This window comes from Rhinopithecus roxellana, chromosome 14 (assembly GCF_007565055.1).
Source record: "Rhinopithecus roxellana isolate Shanxi Qingling chromosome 14, ASM756505v1, whole genome shotgun sequence".
NCBI lineage: Eukaryota > Metazoa > Chordata > Mammalia > Primates > Cercopithecidae > Rhinopithecus > Rhinopithecus roxellana.
Window position 1 is genome coordinate 37,112,141 of NC_044562.1, and position 17,958 is coordinate 37,130,098.

At 38.6% G+C, this 17,958-nt stretch overlaps 1 protein-coding gene across 6 annotated transcripts in view; it reads left to right on the forward strand.

Annotated features, from left to right (window-relative positions):
- Window positions 1-258: 258 nt before the first annotated feature.
- PGAP1 (post-GPI attachment to proteins inositol deacylase 1) overlaps window positions 259-17,958 on the forward strand; it is an 83,636-nt gene continuing 65,936 nt past the window's right edge. For all 6 annotated transcript variants that reach the window (XR_004053234.1, XR_004053232.1, XR_004053233.1 and 3 more), the window contains exons 1-4: window positions 259-519; window positions 7,227-7,380; window positions 10,791-10,966; window positions 14,270-14,441. Coding sequence is in view for 3 of the 6 variants with exons in the window: in XM_010381615.2 (XP_010379917.1) it covers window positions 373-519; window positions 7,227-7,380; window positions 10,791-10,966; window positions 14,270-14,441 (649 nt within the window). In the remaining 3 variants the exon portion in view is untranslated. The remainder of the gene's footprint in view (window positions 520-7,226; window positions 7,381-10,790; window positions 10,967-14,269; window positions 14,442-17,958) is intronic.

The following is a 17,958-nucleotide window of genomic DNA, read 5'->3' on the forward strand; positions in this document are numbered from 1 at the left end:
CCCTTCCCCCTCTGGATGCCGCCTCTCTCTCCCTTCTTTCCCTCCTGCCAGCCACTCCTCGCGCCTTTCCCTCCCCACTTTCCTTTTTTCCCCTCATCCTCCAACCCAGCCCACCCAGCTTTCTCGCTCTTCCTCTTTCCCCTCAGATCCGCGCTCCCGCGGCAAAACCTACTCCTCCCTCGGCTCTGGTAGTCGCCAGGCCAGAGGCGCCGCGGACCTGGTGCGCGCAGGCGCACTGCGCGGCTGGCGAGCCTGCAGGCCGGGCATCAGCGCAGGCGCGCGCGGCTGGGGCTCGGCTCCGGGGCTGGCGGTCGGACAGTCTCTGGCTTGCTCAGTCCGGGCTTGGGGCCCCTCGGCGGAGGCGGCGGCACCATGTTTCTTCACTCAGTCAATCTCTGGAACCTGGCGTTTTATGTCTTCATGGTCTTCATGGCAACCCTGGGGCTGTGGGATGTCTTCTTCGGCTTCGAGGAGAATAAGTGCAGTATGAGCTACATGTTTGAGTACCCAGAGTATCAGGTAAGGTTCTGCGCTCTTCTCAGCCGGGCGCTCCAAGACTGTGGCCCCTGGTGCCTTTTTCCTTCTGTGGGGTCGTCCTGCCTTGGCTCTCCGCGCCTCGCAGGCCCCCTGTCCCGTCCTTGCCTCTGTTTTCTCCGCCCGGGGAGACTCTGCATCCTCTTCCTGCCCCCGTCACCTACCCTTTGTGTCCTTTCTTCACGGTGGGGTGTTTGTTAGATGATTTCCCGAGAGCATCCTCGTGGTCGTCCTCGTAGTTACTCCGCTGTCCCTCCGCCTCCCCAGCCCCAAATCCTGGGCACAAGCTCTTCTGACTGGTCGGGCCCAGCCCCCTTTATGCCCAGAGAGGCAGCCTCAACCCTGCTCCCTAAACCCAAGCTCCATCCCTCTCGCATTCTTGCCTTGACCCGTGCCCCAGGACCTTCCTTTGCGTCCCACGCGCCTAAATTCTTCCCCTCGCGCCCAGTGATTCGCGCGTCAGATTTCGCATTTCTAGAAAGGAACCCAGCGTCTGCAGAGTGTATATTGGCTAGATAGTTCCCAAGGCTGTTTTTAGAGACTCCAGGGTTTTGCCTATGGATAAGCTGGCGAGTCATTAAATTGGAAACTAGATTCCCTCTTGGAAAGATGTTGCAGATCCCCTTATTTTGCAGGTTAAGGGGCCGTGCGTGTGTGGGCTTGCCTGTGTGTGTGTGCATACCTGTGTTTATGCATGTCTCTCAGCAGCCGAGCCTCTTAACAGTTGCATACAAAATCTATTTCATGGTGCTGTTTTTGTTTTCTCGCTGGGTTCGGAGTTTAAGAGAGACCCTACCCTTCTCTCTCCACCCCCACCGCTTCCATGCCATTTTGAATGTTTTCAATCCATGGCTTCGTTAGTTCGGCATAGTAGAAATCTAGAATTTCATACATGACTAGCTGTAAAAAGAGGCGCAGACAAATTACACAACTGTCCTAAGAGATTTTTTCCGAATGATTATTTTATTTCTAAGTGCATCTCTTAATTATGGACTACCTATTATAATAATAATTCCCTACCATAAAATGTATATGCACTATAACACATATTGATAAAATGCATTTTTAGTATACTCTTAAAATCACAGCAGTTTTTTTTTGGGGGGGGGGTGAAGGATGCAAGTCCTGATTGCTTCTTTGTACAAGTCATTATGGAGGAAGCCTATTACTTGATTACGCTGCTATTATTTTGATCTTAAGACTACTTAAGGTTTAGATTGCGGAGGAGCATTCTTTCCCATGGGAAAAATTCTAGTAAATTTAGATTTCATTTGTGTTTAGATCCTTACCTTGGTTTTGCATTTATGATAAGAGAGTGGAAACATTTGGTAGGGATGCTATTGAAGGAGAAGATTTTGACATGTTACTGTCCTCTCTGTTCGTTTCTAATCAAATCTTTTTAGTTTAGTATTTTAAAAAACTGAAAATAGAGTTATTATAATTCCCTCCTTATTTTTGGTTTAATAATTAAGAAACTCCCAGTAGATTGATGTAGGTCACTTTAGTTTTGTACTGCATTGAAGAGTTAGGTTAAAATCATTTTGGAACAGTGCATTACTAATTCCCATTTATTTTTAGATTTCCTACAGTTATTGAAGCTATTTTAATATTCACAGAAGTAGAAATTGTTCTCCTTAGTGTTGGGAACAAAGCATATGGATCTCACAGACGCATTTCCTGCCTCATAAATTGACTGGAAAAACGGAAAATTAGTGTAGCTAATGGTGAAGAGCTCTTTGGGTTTTTTGTTGTTGAGTAGTCTAGGTTTAGTTATTTTGGTTTAAGTTGCTTTTTTGGGGTTTTACGCTTCTATTAATAATTTGCTAATACAGTAATAATTGCAGTGGCAGAAGTGTTTGATTTTTAGCAGGTTTTCATGATGTAAAAAACTGTGTTAATTCATGATAATGTTTATATTGTATTCTTAGTCTTTTTGTTTTGCATAACAGAAAGGTCATGTTATCTTACAAACACAGTTAAAACCAGCCTATAGAAATGAGTCATTTTGAACATAGTGAGTTTTCTGGATAAATGAGGCCATTCTGTTGAGAACCAAATGGCTTCCATGAATAAAAATGTTTTAAAGATATTTTACATATTGCTTACTTTTAGTTATATTTTATAAGTCAGCTCTCTAATTGTTCACAGGTTGATACCCAGATGTGAGATGTCCTAGTCATTGGGTTTTCTTCTTTTTTGATGTCTTTATTCCTTTTTCTGCTCATTTGCATCTTCTTTAGTTAGCCAGCAGAAATAGAAAGGTAGTTGAAACACATTCAATATTATTCTCCATTTTTTTAAAAAAGCGGAGCATAAATTTGAAACTCTTTGCAAAAATGAATTTTGTCTTTTTTTTTTTTTTTCCTTTTTGTGGAGAACGGGGTCTCGCTGTATTACCCAGGCAGGTCTCGAACTCCTGGGCTCAAGCTATCCTCCCGCCTCTGCCTCCCTGAGAGCTGGGATTACAGGCGTGAGCCACCGCGCCCGGCTCAAAAATGAATTTTGGATTTAAAATTGTTTGGTTATCTCTATTCATTTTCTACCTCTGGTTTTCCCAGATTCACTTATTCAGAGTTAATTGAACATCTCACGAACCCATATCTAAAGCCTATGAGGCAAAATATACTTTATCCTTTAAAGCTTCTTGCCCTGTTATGACAGCAAGGCAAAACTTTTATTTGGTAGCAATTGGTTTTAGGCAAATTGCAGAATTTTAGAAGAAACACCTGAGTTGTTTCTCTCATACAGTGGTTTGGCTGTCTTCGTATATGTAACCTAACAGTTGCTCTCTGAAAGGAAATGTTGGCGTGCGCCTGTAGTCCCAGCTACTCAGGAGGCTGAGGCTGGAGAATTGCTTGAACCTGGGAGGCAGAGGTTGCAGTGAGCCAAGATTGCACCATTGCACTCCAGGTGAGGCAACAGTGAGACTCTGTCCCCCCCGCCAAAAAAAAAATTAAATAAAATGAGTCATATATTTTGTTACTTATTTAGAAAGTCATTTATTGAATGACTAGTCTTTGCCAGGTTTTTCTAGCTACTTGGTATAGGTGAAAGGGAATTAGAACTGAATTAGAGCTTGTGTCTTTATGTCTTGATAAATACAATGGAGGAAATGGGCGTGTAGTGCATAGTTACAATACAATGTACTGAGTGTTATAATTTCACCATAAGAGAGTATGTACAGAGCTTTTCATATAAAGAAGAGCATCCAAATTTGTCTTGGGTATTCAAAGGCTTTAGAGAAGATGCAAAGTAAATTGCGACATGGAGGGTGTATGAAGTACTGAAAGAACGTTGCAGGCATAAATAATATATGTGAAGGTGGTAATGCACTGGGACACATTGCATGGATAGTATTTATAATATATTATCATTTATGTCAAAACTAAAAAATAATTGATAAACACATTTGCTTGTATATATGTAAAATATTTCTAGAAGCACACACAAACTAATAACCCTTCTAGGGTCAACTGGATGGCTGAAGGACCATGGGTAGGAGAGATCCTTTTCAATGTATATCCTTTTGAATCTTGAATTCAAAAACATGTTAAAAATACATTTTAAAGCATGTCATATCTAAGTTATAAGAAAGTAGGTAAGGGCAGGATGAGGTGGCTCACACCTGTCTGTAATCCTAGCACTTTGGGAGGCCAAGGCGGGCAGATCACTTGAGCCCAGGAGTTCAAGACCAGCCTGGATAACATGGTGAAACCCTGTCTCTGCTAAAAAAAATTAGCCAAGCGTGATGGCATGTGCCACCTGTAGTCCCAGCTACTCAGGAGGCTGAGGTGGGAGGATCACTTAAGGATCACTTGAGACCGGGAAGTCGAAGGTACAGTGAACCGAGATTGTGCCACTGAACTGCAGCCTGGGCAACAAGAGTGGCACCCTGTCTCAAAAAAAAAAAGAAAAAAATTAGGTAAGAATAATTAAACCAGATTTTAAAGGACGTCTCTTAAGCCTTTGTTGTGTGTGTGTGTGTTAGCAGTATGAACTATGGATTATAGAAGGCAAGGATAGAGACAAGTCTGAAAAATTCAGTTGTCCTTAAGGCCTTTCTTTCTTTTTTTTTTTTTAATGGAGCCCCTAGAGCTATTCCTTATAGGGGGTGGAGAGCATAGGGCTGACTGAGAGCTCTTTGTGAGAATTTTTAAAAACTATGTGAACTTAAAAACTATGTGTATGCATCTTGATCAAAATCTTTTTTCTTTTTGGTTAATTATGGAAATCAAACTTTATTTTTCAGTTTAAGTTTACAATTAAATAATATCATAAAATAGATATTTTAGTTTCTTGAATCAGCATTTTTCTAGTACTCGGGAGTTTATTAGAATGTTTACCTTTTGAGAGAGTTTATGTAGAGATGAGAAGAACCTGCACTAAGGCAGAGTCAAGGAAGGTGGACAGCAGAGGCAGGATTGTGGAGATAATATTTAAATATAAAGGTAATTGATCTTAATATGGTAGAGGGGTTGCTCATTTAAAATAAACTATATAGAATAAAAAAAATTTATATTGGAGTTCTGCTCCTATAAGTATTTTCCTTTTAAATCCCTTGACCGTCTTCTGTTTTCTTATCAGCATCCTTTTTGTATGCCTATGCTTTTTCTGTCAATGTGGTCAATTACCTCTTCTGGGTCTTTGCTCTTCCCTTTCAACTTGAACTCTGTCTGGAAATGGAGTTTTGCCATTTGCCTGCAACTCCTACCATTCTTGCTTCCTCTCTTATTTTTTTTGTTCTGCCTTCTTTGTCCATCTCTATACTTTTTTAAAAACTCTGTATACATTCATATTTTAAAAAATACTCTTTCTCACTATAAAATTGCTTTCATAATAGTATTTTATGAAATATATCAAGTATATTTTTGCTTACTTTTCTGTCTCAAGAAAATTAAGTATTTCTTTTTAGATATATTAGATAGTTTCCTGTTCTTCTGAGTTAATTTTTGACTAGTCCAAACTCTGTTTAGCTACCGTACTAAAAGAATAATGGTGTACTAAATTGGGAGGAAATAAGAAACTATTTCTTTGTTCTCTTATGTTTTCTTCTTGTTTAATTTGTACCTAAAGAAGTAAACTATCATGTCATTTTCATTTTTGATTATATTCTGTGGACAATCAGTATTGGGACTAATTTGCATTGAAGTACATATACCAAATATAAAACGAATAGTGGGGTTAGTATTTCTGTATTTTGAGTATTTGGGGAGATAACTAAGATTGCTAGTATCTTAATAAGCTAACAGTCTCTGCAGATGTTTCTGTGGTGTTATTGGCATAGATCGTTTACAAAGGGATGTTTAGGAAGGTGCACAAATGATCAGAATTTTTTTTTTTTTAGAACAACGAGGGTTTTCAGTAGTCATTAGCAACATTTACAGGTTTTGAAATTCACTCCATAGTTAAATTCTTTTATCAAGCACATACCACATGTACAGCACTGCTAGATCTATGTATACCTAAATAAGTAGACATTACTGTCCAATGTAAGTGGCTTCATTCTTTTTTTTTTTTTTTTTTTTTTTTTTTTTGAGACAGAGTCTGGCTTTGTCGCCCAGGCTGGAGTGCGGTGGCCGGATCTCAGCTCATTGCAAGCTCCGCCTCCCGGGTTTATGCCATTCTCCTGCCTCAGCCTCCGAGTAGCTGGGACTACAGGCGCCCGCCACCTCGCCCGGCTAGTTTTTTGTATTCTTTAGTAGAGACGGGGTTTCACCGTATTAGCCAGGGTGGTCTCGATCTCCTGACCTTGTGATCCGCCCGTCTCGGCCTCCCAAAGTGCTGGGATTACAGGCTTGAGCCACCGCGCCCGGCAGTGGCTTCATTCTTAATGGCTTCTCTCCTTTAAAATAAAAAAAGAAAAGGAGCAAAAGGGTGTATGTATACTTTACTACCACTTTTATAGATGTCTACCTTTGAGGATGACATTAAGAGATAATTTATACTAAGCTGAAAAAAAATGTAGGTGAACTACTGACTCAGTAGTTAGGTGAGCTGCTGTATTATTGGTATACAATAATATGAAGTGTAGGGTAGTTTAAAGGTTGCCAGCAAATCATGCACCTGGTCCATGAAAACTGAAATAGATACTAATTCAGTGGAATGTTTATGGTAAGAAAAGTGTACATGCCTTGACCAAGACATGGCTATAAGGTTAAGATTAATTTGTTAAGCATATTGTAGGCCAAAACATATTAAGCTGAGAAGTCAGAAAGCTGCATTATAAAACAAGTTACTTTCTTTTGAAAATATAACAGCTGAAATGTATAGTTGGGTCTGAGTAGAAGGAGAGACATTACAAAATAGTTAAAAATGGAAAAAAAGAATTGATTTGATGATGGAAAGCATTTATCATTTCTAAGTATAATTGATACTTATCCAATTATGTAACTTGTTGACATATACCATTGTCAGTGGCCATTTTGAGTAATTTGTATTGGTTGGAAATTCAGGTAGTCCTCTTTTATGTTTTCCTGAAGACTGCATGGTTCAAAATATACACAATTCAAGATTGATTCTCTATATGAATAAACTACAAGTATAACTTGTTTTGTGTATGAAGTGTGGTTTTAATATCAGTAGTATTTTTGTATTGCACTATTTCAAATTTCCTTAATTCAGAATTGCATATGGTGAGGCTGAATTGTATTAATAAAACTGACTGAAGTGAAACTACATTTTTTTTAATGTAGAAAATAGAACTTCCAAAGAAACTGGCAAAACGCTATCCCGCATATGAGTTGTATCTTTATGGAGAGGGATCATATGCTGAAGAACACAAAATTCTCCCTTTGACGGGTATTCCAGTTCTCTTTCTTCCTGGTAATGCTGGAAGTTATAAGCAAGGTAAGTCTTACTGGAAGTAAATTTTGAAAGCTATAAAATTCAGCTCAAAAATTTGAATCATATCCATACTCAGTGAATCAAATAGAGTAAATGAAATGCATGCTGTGTGTGAAGTACTGTGTTGGGCTTACAGAGAGACCAAAATATGACATTTTCTCTGAGAGAGAACACATGTGAGAAATACTTAGAAACATTGAAGACCACTTTGCTAAGAGAGGGATACTACAAAGAATAAGATGGAGTGGGATGGCATAAGTAGACGATAAAGGGGAACCCCTTGGGGAATCAGCGGAGGAAATACATTTATGTTGGAAATGGAGGGTAAAGAGAACAGAACCTTAAGCATTGATTAGGGAAATAAATCAGTGGCTAATGTTATGCAGAACAAGAGAGATTAGTTTTCTTCTTTTGGAGTTATTTAAGTGAGAGAGATTTGGAAGTACTGGGGGGAACATAGAAAGGTGAGGATAGGGAAGTTACATGTACAGATTCCAAATTGATGTTGGCTTGGAGATATAGTAGTTATTTCTGGCATAACAGCCAAGTAATCTGGCATTAATTTCGTTTTAAACTAAAACCTGCTTTCTTGTTATTTAATGGACTAGAATTGCTATGTAATGAGACTAGAATTGTTTCAACATGTGCAATTATTTATGTGTTTATTCATCTAGCACGTATCTGCAGGTATCTACCATGAGCCAAGCCATATTCCAGGTATCAGGGATCCAGAGCATATCAAGACAAAGTCCCTCTCTCATCAAATTTATATGCTTATTGGGAAGACAGCCATCAAACAAATATGTCAGTAATGTTAAAAGCTAGAAACAAAAACAGACTCAGGAGGTAGAAGATAAAAGGGTCAGGAAGTGGCTAGTTTAGATGAAGTGGTCAGGAAAGGCCATTGTGAGGAGCTGACATTTGAGGAGAGGCTTGACTGAGGGAAGGTCCTGAGGCAGGAATGTGTTTTGTGCATTTGAGCCTACTGTGACTAGAGAAGTTATAAAAAGAGATAAGAATGGAAAAGTAGCCATGGGCCATATCATATAAGCTGTGGAAAAGACTTTGAATGATAAACTGTTGGAGAGCTTTGGGTAAGAAAATATAATCTGATTTTTAAAATTAATCTTTGCATTTGAAATATTGCATAGAGAGAAACACATAGAACATAGATATTTGGTTACAAATTATTATAAAGTGAACACCCATGAAACTAAAACCCTAGTCAAGAAGTAGATTACTAGCAACCTGGAAAGGACTTATGTGCCCCTTCGTGGTTAAAACTCCCTTTTCTCTTTCTTGACATAATCACAATCCTAATGTTAACATGGTAATTTCCTTAATTTCTTTGTAGTTTTAATGCAATCTATTCATTTGAGGCTGTTTTTAAATTTTGTAATGTGAATATAGTCATTCAGTATGTATTATTTTGTGTCTGGCTTCTTTCAGTCAGCATTATCTTTAACATTCATCCAAGTTGTTGTATGAGCTGTGATTCATTCATTTTCCTTATTCTATATTATTCTGTTGTAAGACTATACCATAGTTTGTCCCTTCTGTCTTTGGACAGAATAAATGTTTACATTTATTGGCAATTAAAAATAATGAATATTATTCCATATGTTTCCTGGAGCACATAAACCTGTGCTTCTGTAAGATAGATATCCAAGAGTATAATTCCATGTTACAGGTTATGTGTATCTTTTTAATCTTTACTGATTGTGCTAATTTATATTCCTAAAAGCAGTATATTTTACCTTCTTTTGCTTCACGTCCTTTACAACACGAGAATTGTCAGATATTAAATTTTTAAGCAATCTGGTAGGTGTGATTTACTTTTAAAAAAAAGGTTGCCCTGGCTTCGCTATGAAGATAATTTCATTTAAAGGGCAAGAATGGAAGCAGGAAAGATACTAAAACATCATAAGTCATCAGAGAACTATAAATAAAAAATGAGATAGTACTTCATACATCCTAGGATAGTTGTAATAAAAAAAGACAGATAACAACAAGTGTTGGTGAAGATGTGGAGAAATTGGAACCCTCAAACATTGTTGGTGGAAATGCAAAATGTGCAGCCACTTTGGAAAACTGTTTGGGAGTTCCTCAGAATATTGAACATAGAGCTATCATGTGGCCCCAAAATTCCACCCTTAGGCATCTACCCAAGAAAAATAAACATACCCACACAAAAACTTGTATATAAATGTTCATAGCAGCATATAATAACCAAAAGGTGGAAATAATTTAAATGGTCATCAGCTAATGAATAGATGAATCAAATGTGACATATTCATATAATGGAATATTATTCAATAGAAAACAGGAATGAAGGACTGATACATGTTACAACATGAATGAACCTTGAAAACATCATGCTATGTGAAAGAAGCTAGTTCCAAAAGGCCACATATTATATAAGATGTCCAAAATAGACAAACCCGTAGAGACAGAAAGTAGATCAGTGCTTGCTAGGCCTAGGGGTTGGGAGGAGTGAAGAAATGGAGAGTGACTGCCAGTAGGCACAGAGTTTTGTATTTGAAGTGATTAAAAAATGTCTAATGTTAGATTTCAGAGATGGTTGTACAATATATACCAGAGATGGCAAATATACTAAAAACCATTGAATTTTACAGTTTTATATAGTGAGTTGTATAATATGTGGATTATAATGTATCCGTAGTATATGTTTTTACAAAATGAAATGGCAGACAGGTATTTTATTTGCTAAACCATATGCTACAATTTTTGTGCCACCTAATATAGGCAATTTATAATATATATTTTAAAAAGATTTACAAAACAGCAACAAGAACAAAAAGAGTGGAAGCAGGGAGACCAGTAAACAAACTGTTAGAGTAGTTCAGATAAGAGATAGTGGTGTTTGGATTAGGACAATAGTGGTGGGAATGGTGAGAAATTTCAACTGGGGATAGATTTGGAAGCTATGTCATGGAAGCACTTACTGATGGATTGGATGTCCTGTGTAGGAGAAAAAGACAAATGAACCATGAATATCTAAACCAAGTGATGAATGGATATTTCTTGTAGGAACCTTGTCATTCTTAAAATTCTCAATAAGTGTGGCAAAATGTATATGTCTTATTCTTCAAAGAATCCTGCCTTTTTAGCTATTGTTGCTCCTACCAAAGGAAAAGAAGGTAGAGAGTGAGTGATCTGTTTGCTTTTTATTTATTTAATTTTAAAAATATTTAGGTCACACTTACTGCATTCAAGGCATACAGTTGCTAGATTAGTTTATTCTAAATTGGTACTATTAATGAATTTCATCCTGAAATAGGTGGTTTATATTCGTGATGCAGGAGAAGGTTATTTACTAAGAAATTCTGAAGAAAGAATGGATGAAACCTGTAAATATTGTTTAATGTGCACTTCACTCTTTTCCTCTGCAGTTCGTTCTATTGGCTCCATTGCACTTAGAAAAGCAGAGGACATTGACTTCAAGTACCACTTTGACTTCTTTAGTGTAAACTTCAATGAAGAACTGGTGGCTCTGTATGGTGGAAGTCTTCAGAAGCAGACCAAGTTTGTACATGAATGTATTAAAACAATTCTCAAACTCTATAAGGTAAGAGATAAGTATGCAAATCAATAGTGGTGCAGCCTATCAGCACCTTTTTAAAGAGGGATTCAGTATATTTTAAACAATGTATTTGTTTATATGGAAGTTGAAGCAGAGAAGGCACAAAAATTTTTTTGTGAGAGTCTGTTGTCTTGCCCTCCATAATGGTTTTGAAGTTTAAATTTATAAGAAACATTTCTTACGGTGAATTCAGGAAGAAAAACCTTTTAAAACTTTATATCTAAATTACGAGTGGAATGCATTACCTAAAAACCGTTGGTATATATTTCTACCTTTAGCTATGACTAAGTAACAGGTACTAGGGTAGACCACCTGCATATGTAAACAACTGTAAAACTGGTCAAGATATCTGAAGCACCTGTTTTGAGATATTGGACAATTGAGCCGCAAAGCACTATGATCCCTGGAAGAAGTGAGCTCCATGATTGCTCTGAATTTCTGCCAGAAAGCATTTTCCAGACCATGGGGCAAGTAGGGGGAGATCAAGCAGGGCACATTGATATCACTTAGCTAAAGAAAGCAGAGAATTGGAATTGGGGGCTGCTGAAGCAGTATGAGAAAGAAGACAGTGAGGCAAAGAAAGGGGCTCTAAAAATGTGTGTTTTTCAATCTTTGAATGCCATGCTGCACAGGGAAAGTAGCTATAAAACAGTGGCATGCTAAGGAGGAAGTGGTGGGGTGTGTTCAATACATAGTGGTGGTTTAAATCAAGGTGCTGGCAGTTGAAGTGATGAGAAATGGTCAGATCAATGTAAATCTTAAAGGTTGAGGTAGTACAGTTTGCTGGCAGATCAGATATGGAAGGGCAAAGTGAGAGGAAAAGAAGAGTTAAGGATGACCCCAAGTTTTTTAGCTAAACTGGAAAGATTGAACTGCCATTAACTGAGGTAGGAAAGAGTATAGGAGGAACAGATATGGAGGAGATGAAGAGTTTAGTTTTAGACAGATTCAGTTTGAGATGCACATTAGGCATTCCATGTATGCTGCTGTACAGGTGGAGTTCAAGGCTAGAGTTCAAGAGAAGGAGTACAGTCTCGAGATAATTACTGAGAGGTTGACAGTGTGTAGATACACTTAAAGCCACTAGACTGGAAGAGATCAGCGATGGTTTCAACAAAGCTATGAAAGAGAAGTGATCTAAGGGGTGAGGCCTGAGTCACTTCAGTTTTAAGAAATGAGGAGAGATGAGAAGGAACCAGAAACAAACTAAAAAGGAGGAGCCAGTGAGGCAAAGGGAGAACCAGGAGAGTTTGTTGTCAAAGAAACTAACTTAAATATTTCAAAGAAGGAAGAAGTGATCAACTGTGTCAAATGTTATTGATAGGTCAAATAAGATGAGGATTAAGAACTGACCATTGTAGCCTAAGCAACATAGTGAGACCCTGTGTCTACAAAAAAAAAGAAAATATAATGTATTAGCTGGATGTGGTGGTGCACACTTGCAGTCCCAGCTACTTGGGAGGCTGAGGTAGGAGGATCTACTCGGAGCCTAGGAGATTGGGGCGGCAGTGAGCCATGAATTGTGCCACTGCGCTCCAGCCTGGGTGACAGAGTGAGACCCTGTCTCAGAAAAAAAAAAAAAAGAATTAAGAATTGACCATTGGATTCCTTGGTGATTTAGCAAGAGCAGTTTTGGTGGCATGTTGGGGTGAAAGTCTGATTGAAATGAATTCAAGAGTGTATGGAAGTTGAGAAATTGGAGATTTGTGTTTGTTTGTTTTGAGACAGGGTCTCACTCTGTCACCAGGCTGGAGTACAGTGGCCTGATCTCAGCTCACTGCAACCTCCGCTTTCTGGGCTCAAGTGATTCTCCTGCCTTAGCCTCCTGGGTAACTGGGACTACAGGCGCATGCCACCACGCCCAGCTAATTTTTGTATTTTTAGTAAAGACCAGGTTTTGACATGTTAGCCAGGCTGGTCTCGAACTCCTGACCTGAAGTGATCCACCTACCTTGGCCTCCTAAAAGTACTGGAATTACAGGCATGAGCCACCGTGCCTGGCCTGCAACTTGTTTTTAGAGTTTTGCTGTAAAGAAATGTAAAGTAGTCACTAAGGGGAAAGGGAGAATTAAAAGGGAGTTATTTTTATTTTTAAGAGAGAATACCAGTATATTTATACACTAATGAAAATGATCTAGTAGATAGGGAAAAGCAATAATGCAAGAAGAAAATGAGAAGGATTGCTAGAGTGATGTACTTGAGAAGGTCAAAGGGGATAGGTTTCAGAGCACAGTTGTAGGGGATGGCTTTCGCTAAGATCCGGTCTGTATTGGAGATCACCAAGGATCCACTTAATTCCTATACCAGCATATTATGACATGGCTGAAATAGTGTCCACAAGGGAAGCTCATTAGAGACTCAGTGCCCAGGGTTTTTACTGGGGACTTATCACATAGATACCCTCTGCCTAGCACATACCAAAATTCCAGCCTGGAGGACAGCAGGTGTTCAGCATAAAACATGTTGTTTGCACAAACATTTTAGACACTCTTATCAATTAGGGAATGGTGGGAATCTCTCCCAAATATAAGGTTCCAGATTCCAGCCAAGAGCCAACCTTGTATCCAGCCCATGCCAAGGACAGTTGTCTCAGGCCTCCTATGTTAACTCTTCTGCACAAGATTCAGTCTACTCATTGAGAAGAGATGGTACATAGGAAGGATCCATGTTGGGGGTAATGAGCAAAAGTCTGGTAATGAGACTGAGGAGATTGTTGAAAATAAAAGATTTTTTGAAAAGCACTTATCTAAAAAATAAAATATTGTAATTGTCAGTGAATAAATGTTTGGAATGCTGCTTCATTTTTAAACCAAAATGCACAATAGAGAAATAATTTGATGAGATAAAAGATAACATGATAAGGTAGTATATTGCTATCACAACCGTAATCATCTTGGCCTTTTTTGGGTGATATTTTCAGTTTCAAACAAATTATTTGATTTCTTATGTCTTATAAAACCTAATAATCTTGTACATACGAAATATAATTATGCCTCAGATTACATGTAGTGTAACAACCAGTATAAACATGATTTGCTAGACCAACTGTTCCTATTGGCCCAGAAAACCAAGATATACCTGTTAAAAATGTTTAGCAGAATACAAAATAGTATGTATATACTAATTAAAACTATATGAAAATGTACTTCTGTACCTTATGGTGGGAGGTTATGTAAATAGTTTGATTTTCTTTTTCCTATAAAATTGCTCATATGCAGAGAGGAATATTTAGTATTTTTTAAATACTTAAAAAAGGATTAATTATGACATGATGATTTATTTTAATAGGGTCAAGAATTTGCTCCAAAAAGTGTGGCAATAATTGGTCATTCTATGGGTGGCCTCGTTGCAAGAGCATTGCTTACACTGAAAAATTTTAAGCACGATCTGATAAATCTTCTTATTACACAAGCCACACCTCATGTTGCTCCTGTGATGCCATTAGATCGTTTCATTACAGGTGAGTACTGTTAGGTAAACATTAACTGACCTCCCCATTGTTGCTTAAGATTAAATAAATAAATCTCTAGGGCTATTCCCCTTAGAGTATACTACAGATTTATCCATGTATGAAGCAACTCGGTTGCAAATCTGCACCTCCAATTCTGAGTGTGTTTCTCTTTATATCTTTGAACTTAGGCTTATAATTGAAGCTACTGTTAAGTTTTGTCTGTCCATAGCATCTTAACATGGTTGACACGTGTTTTATAATTCTTAGGCACTAGGGCTTCCGTTTAGGTTTCTTTTTTTTTTTAAAGACAGGGAGGGTCTTGCTCTTTCTCCCAGGCTGGATGGAGTGCAGTGGTGCAGTCTCGGCTCACTGCAACCTCTGCCTCCCAGGTTCAAGCGATTCTCATGCTTCAACCTTCCAAGTAGCTGGGATTACAGGTGTGTGCCACCAGCCCCACTAATTTTTATATTTTTAGTAGAAACAGGTTTTTGCCATATTGCCCAGACTGGTCTCAAACTGCTGATCTCAAGTGATCTGCCTGTCTCAGCCTCCCAAAGTGCTGGGATTACAGGCATAAGCCACCATGCCTGCCCAGTTTAGTGATTTTTGAGGATGGTACCCTGTCTCTTAAGATGTGTTTAAGCTTCCTATGCTTTGTTAACTGTTTTAGGACTCTATCCAAAATAAGCTTATATTTAAGTAAAATAGTAGCAATGTCTAGTTTTTAAGTACAAAGGTATGCTAACACTTTATATAATAAGGTATAATTCCTAATATTTATTGAGCTCTTATTATGTTATGGGTTTTAAAGACTTCACGTGATTAAGTATTACCACACTTAATCCTCACTGCAGTCCCGTGAGGTAGGTACCATTATTATCCTCATCTTTATGGATAGAAAAAGGCCAAGATAATGTTCTTGCCCAGAGTCATGTGGCAAGAAACTAGTGAAACCAATATTTGACCCTGGTAAACTTGCTTCTGGGCTTGTGCTCTTAACTTTGCATGCTGTACTGCCTGTTAATTGAAGTATATTAACATAGGAAATAAAACCATAGATAGGCCGGGCGCGGTGGCTCAAGCCTGTAATCCCAGCACTTTGGGAGGCCGAGGCGGGCGGATCACGAGGTCAGGAGATCGAGACCATCCTGGCTAACACGGTGAAACCCCGTCTCTACTAAAAATACAAAAAACTAGCCGGGCGAGGTGGCGGGCGCCTGTAGTCCCTGCTACTCCGGAGGCTGAGGCAGGAGAATGGCCTAAACCCGGGAGGCGGAGCTTGCAGTGAGCTGAGATCCGGCCACTGCACTCCACTACAGCCCGGGCGACAGAGCAAGACTCCGTCTCAAAAAAAAAAAAAAAAAAAAAAAAAAAAAAAAAAAAAAAAAACCATAGATAATACTATAATCTTGCAGGAATTTTGAATGAAATGTAGGAGTTTGTGATTGACATCATCTAATCAAATAGTGATAATGTCACAGAATAAGAATTAAATGTCTGTTATCTCAGATTTTTGTTAAAAAAAGCCAGAGATTATCCTTACTGCTTATAGGAATATTATATGAGTAGAAGAAAATCTTTAGAAAGAATTCTTCCTGGTTAGTAAATGTATATAGCTTCTTACCTATAAAAATTTGCGTTATCTTAATTTTGATGAAAAATTTGTTTGTAGTTAAGTGAGAAATATTTCCCGGTGACTCCAAACCAAAGTAGTTTTTCTAAAGTGCCCTTCTTAACATAACAGCATTGCCAAAGAATAATTTATTTGCTATTAAGTATCTGGTGCAACAGTGATTATTATGAGGCCCAGTTTTTCTGTTGGTACATTTAAAACTTTGCCTGTAGAAGTCTTTTAATAAAGAACATCTTAATTTTAATAATGAAGTTGTTTAAATTTGTTGTAGTCTAATAATCTTAAATGACCTTAGGTTTAGGAAAAAAATTAAAGGCTGAAAGTCATAGTACTTGTCACCGTAATTGAGAACTCTTTATTTTATTGCATTCTGTGTGGTATATGTAGATGACCTGCATAGATTAAATTAGAATGACTTAAATATATTTTAAAAATTATTTGAGGAATGCACCCTCAATAGGTTTTATTGCTTTGGCGGGTGGCACTGTTCTGTCTCTATAAGGCTCAGGCTGAAAGTGATTCTTAGGGTCAAGAATCCTGTACCTTTCCTGTGATTAGCAAGTCTTTCTTCCTTATTCTATATTTATTCTTTTTATTTTACTAAGTCAAAATTAGAATGAAAATTTTAAGGTTTTGAGAGACAGAGATCCATATGACCTCAGAAGTAGATTCCCTGCTTATACTTGTTGAAAATACTGCCTTTCAGTAGGAGGAAGGAGGCCCTGCACTGGGCTCTGCACTTTGGAGGCTCCTGCTGCTCTACCCTTACCCTTTCCTGGAGGGTGAGAAGTATGAAGGCTAAGTAGCCTCCTCACGTGGAGGCTGTGTCTTTACTTCTGCACTGGGATCTAGCTAACCAAGCCTCCAAACTTTTCTTTTTCTTTTCTTTTCTTTTTTTTTTTTTGAGACAGAGTCTCACTCTGTTGCCAGGCTGGCGTGCGGTGTTGCAATCTCGGCTCACTGCAACCTCTACCTCCTGGGTTCAAGCAATTCTCCTGCTTTAGCCTCCCGAGTAGCTGGGACTACAGGCACGTGCTACCATGCCCAGCTAATTTTTGTATTTTTAGTAGAGACAGGGTTTCACCATGTTGGCCAGGATGGTCCCGATTTCTTAACCTCATGATCTGCCCGCCTCGGCCTCCCAAAGTGCTGCGATTACAGGCATGAACCACCATGCCCGGCTGCCTCCAGACTTTTCTTGTCTATGTGCCCTAAGCCTGCTTCCAAGACCTGTGTGGGTCTCTTTATTTTCTTTGTTCTCCTGAGGGCAGGTATGTAGAATCCTAAGCTTGAGTTGTAGCCAAGGCATAGCTCTGCAGAAAGTACAGACAGAGCTTGCATGTGCACATGAGGCCCTTGTCATGCGGGATCCAATTGGGATGGGAAGTGAAGCACAGTAAGAGACTGGAGATCTGTTCTTCCCATGCTGCCACCATCCAGTGGCTAACTCTGAGGTGTCTGAGAATTCTTAATTTGAACCTGGCCTTGCAAGTCATTTCAATGATGTATTTTTCAAGATAGGCAGAAAAAATATATTTGATTTAACAGGTTATTAGCTGGATTTTTGACTTTTTAAACTATCTAGACATATGGCATGTGTGCCCCACTGGTACTTACATCCCAGGCTCTCCAGATGTTAAGAGTCAGTCTGCTAGGTGGTAATCTAAGTAAGTATTGCTGAGATCTTTAATAGGGGCAGCTTGCTGTACCCAATGTTTGAAGCCCTGAGTGGGATCAAATGCCAGGATAAAAATGCATTAAGTTTTGATAACCAGAAAAAGAATTGAGAAATCCCCTGCTCTAGCCTCAATTTAGTCTTTGACACTAGGCTTTTTTCACCTTCAATAGACAAAGTGAAAAATTGTCTGCAGGTTCTTCCCTTTGAACTACTTG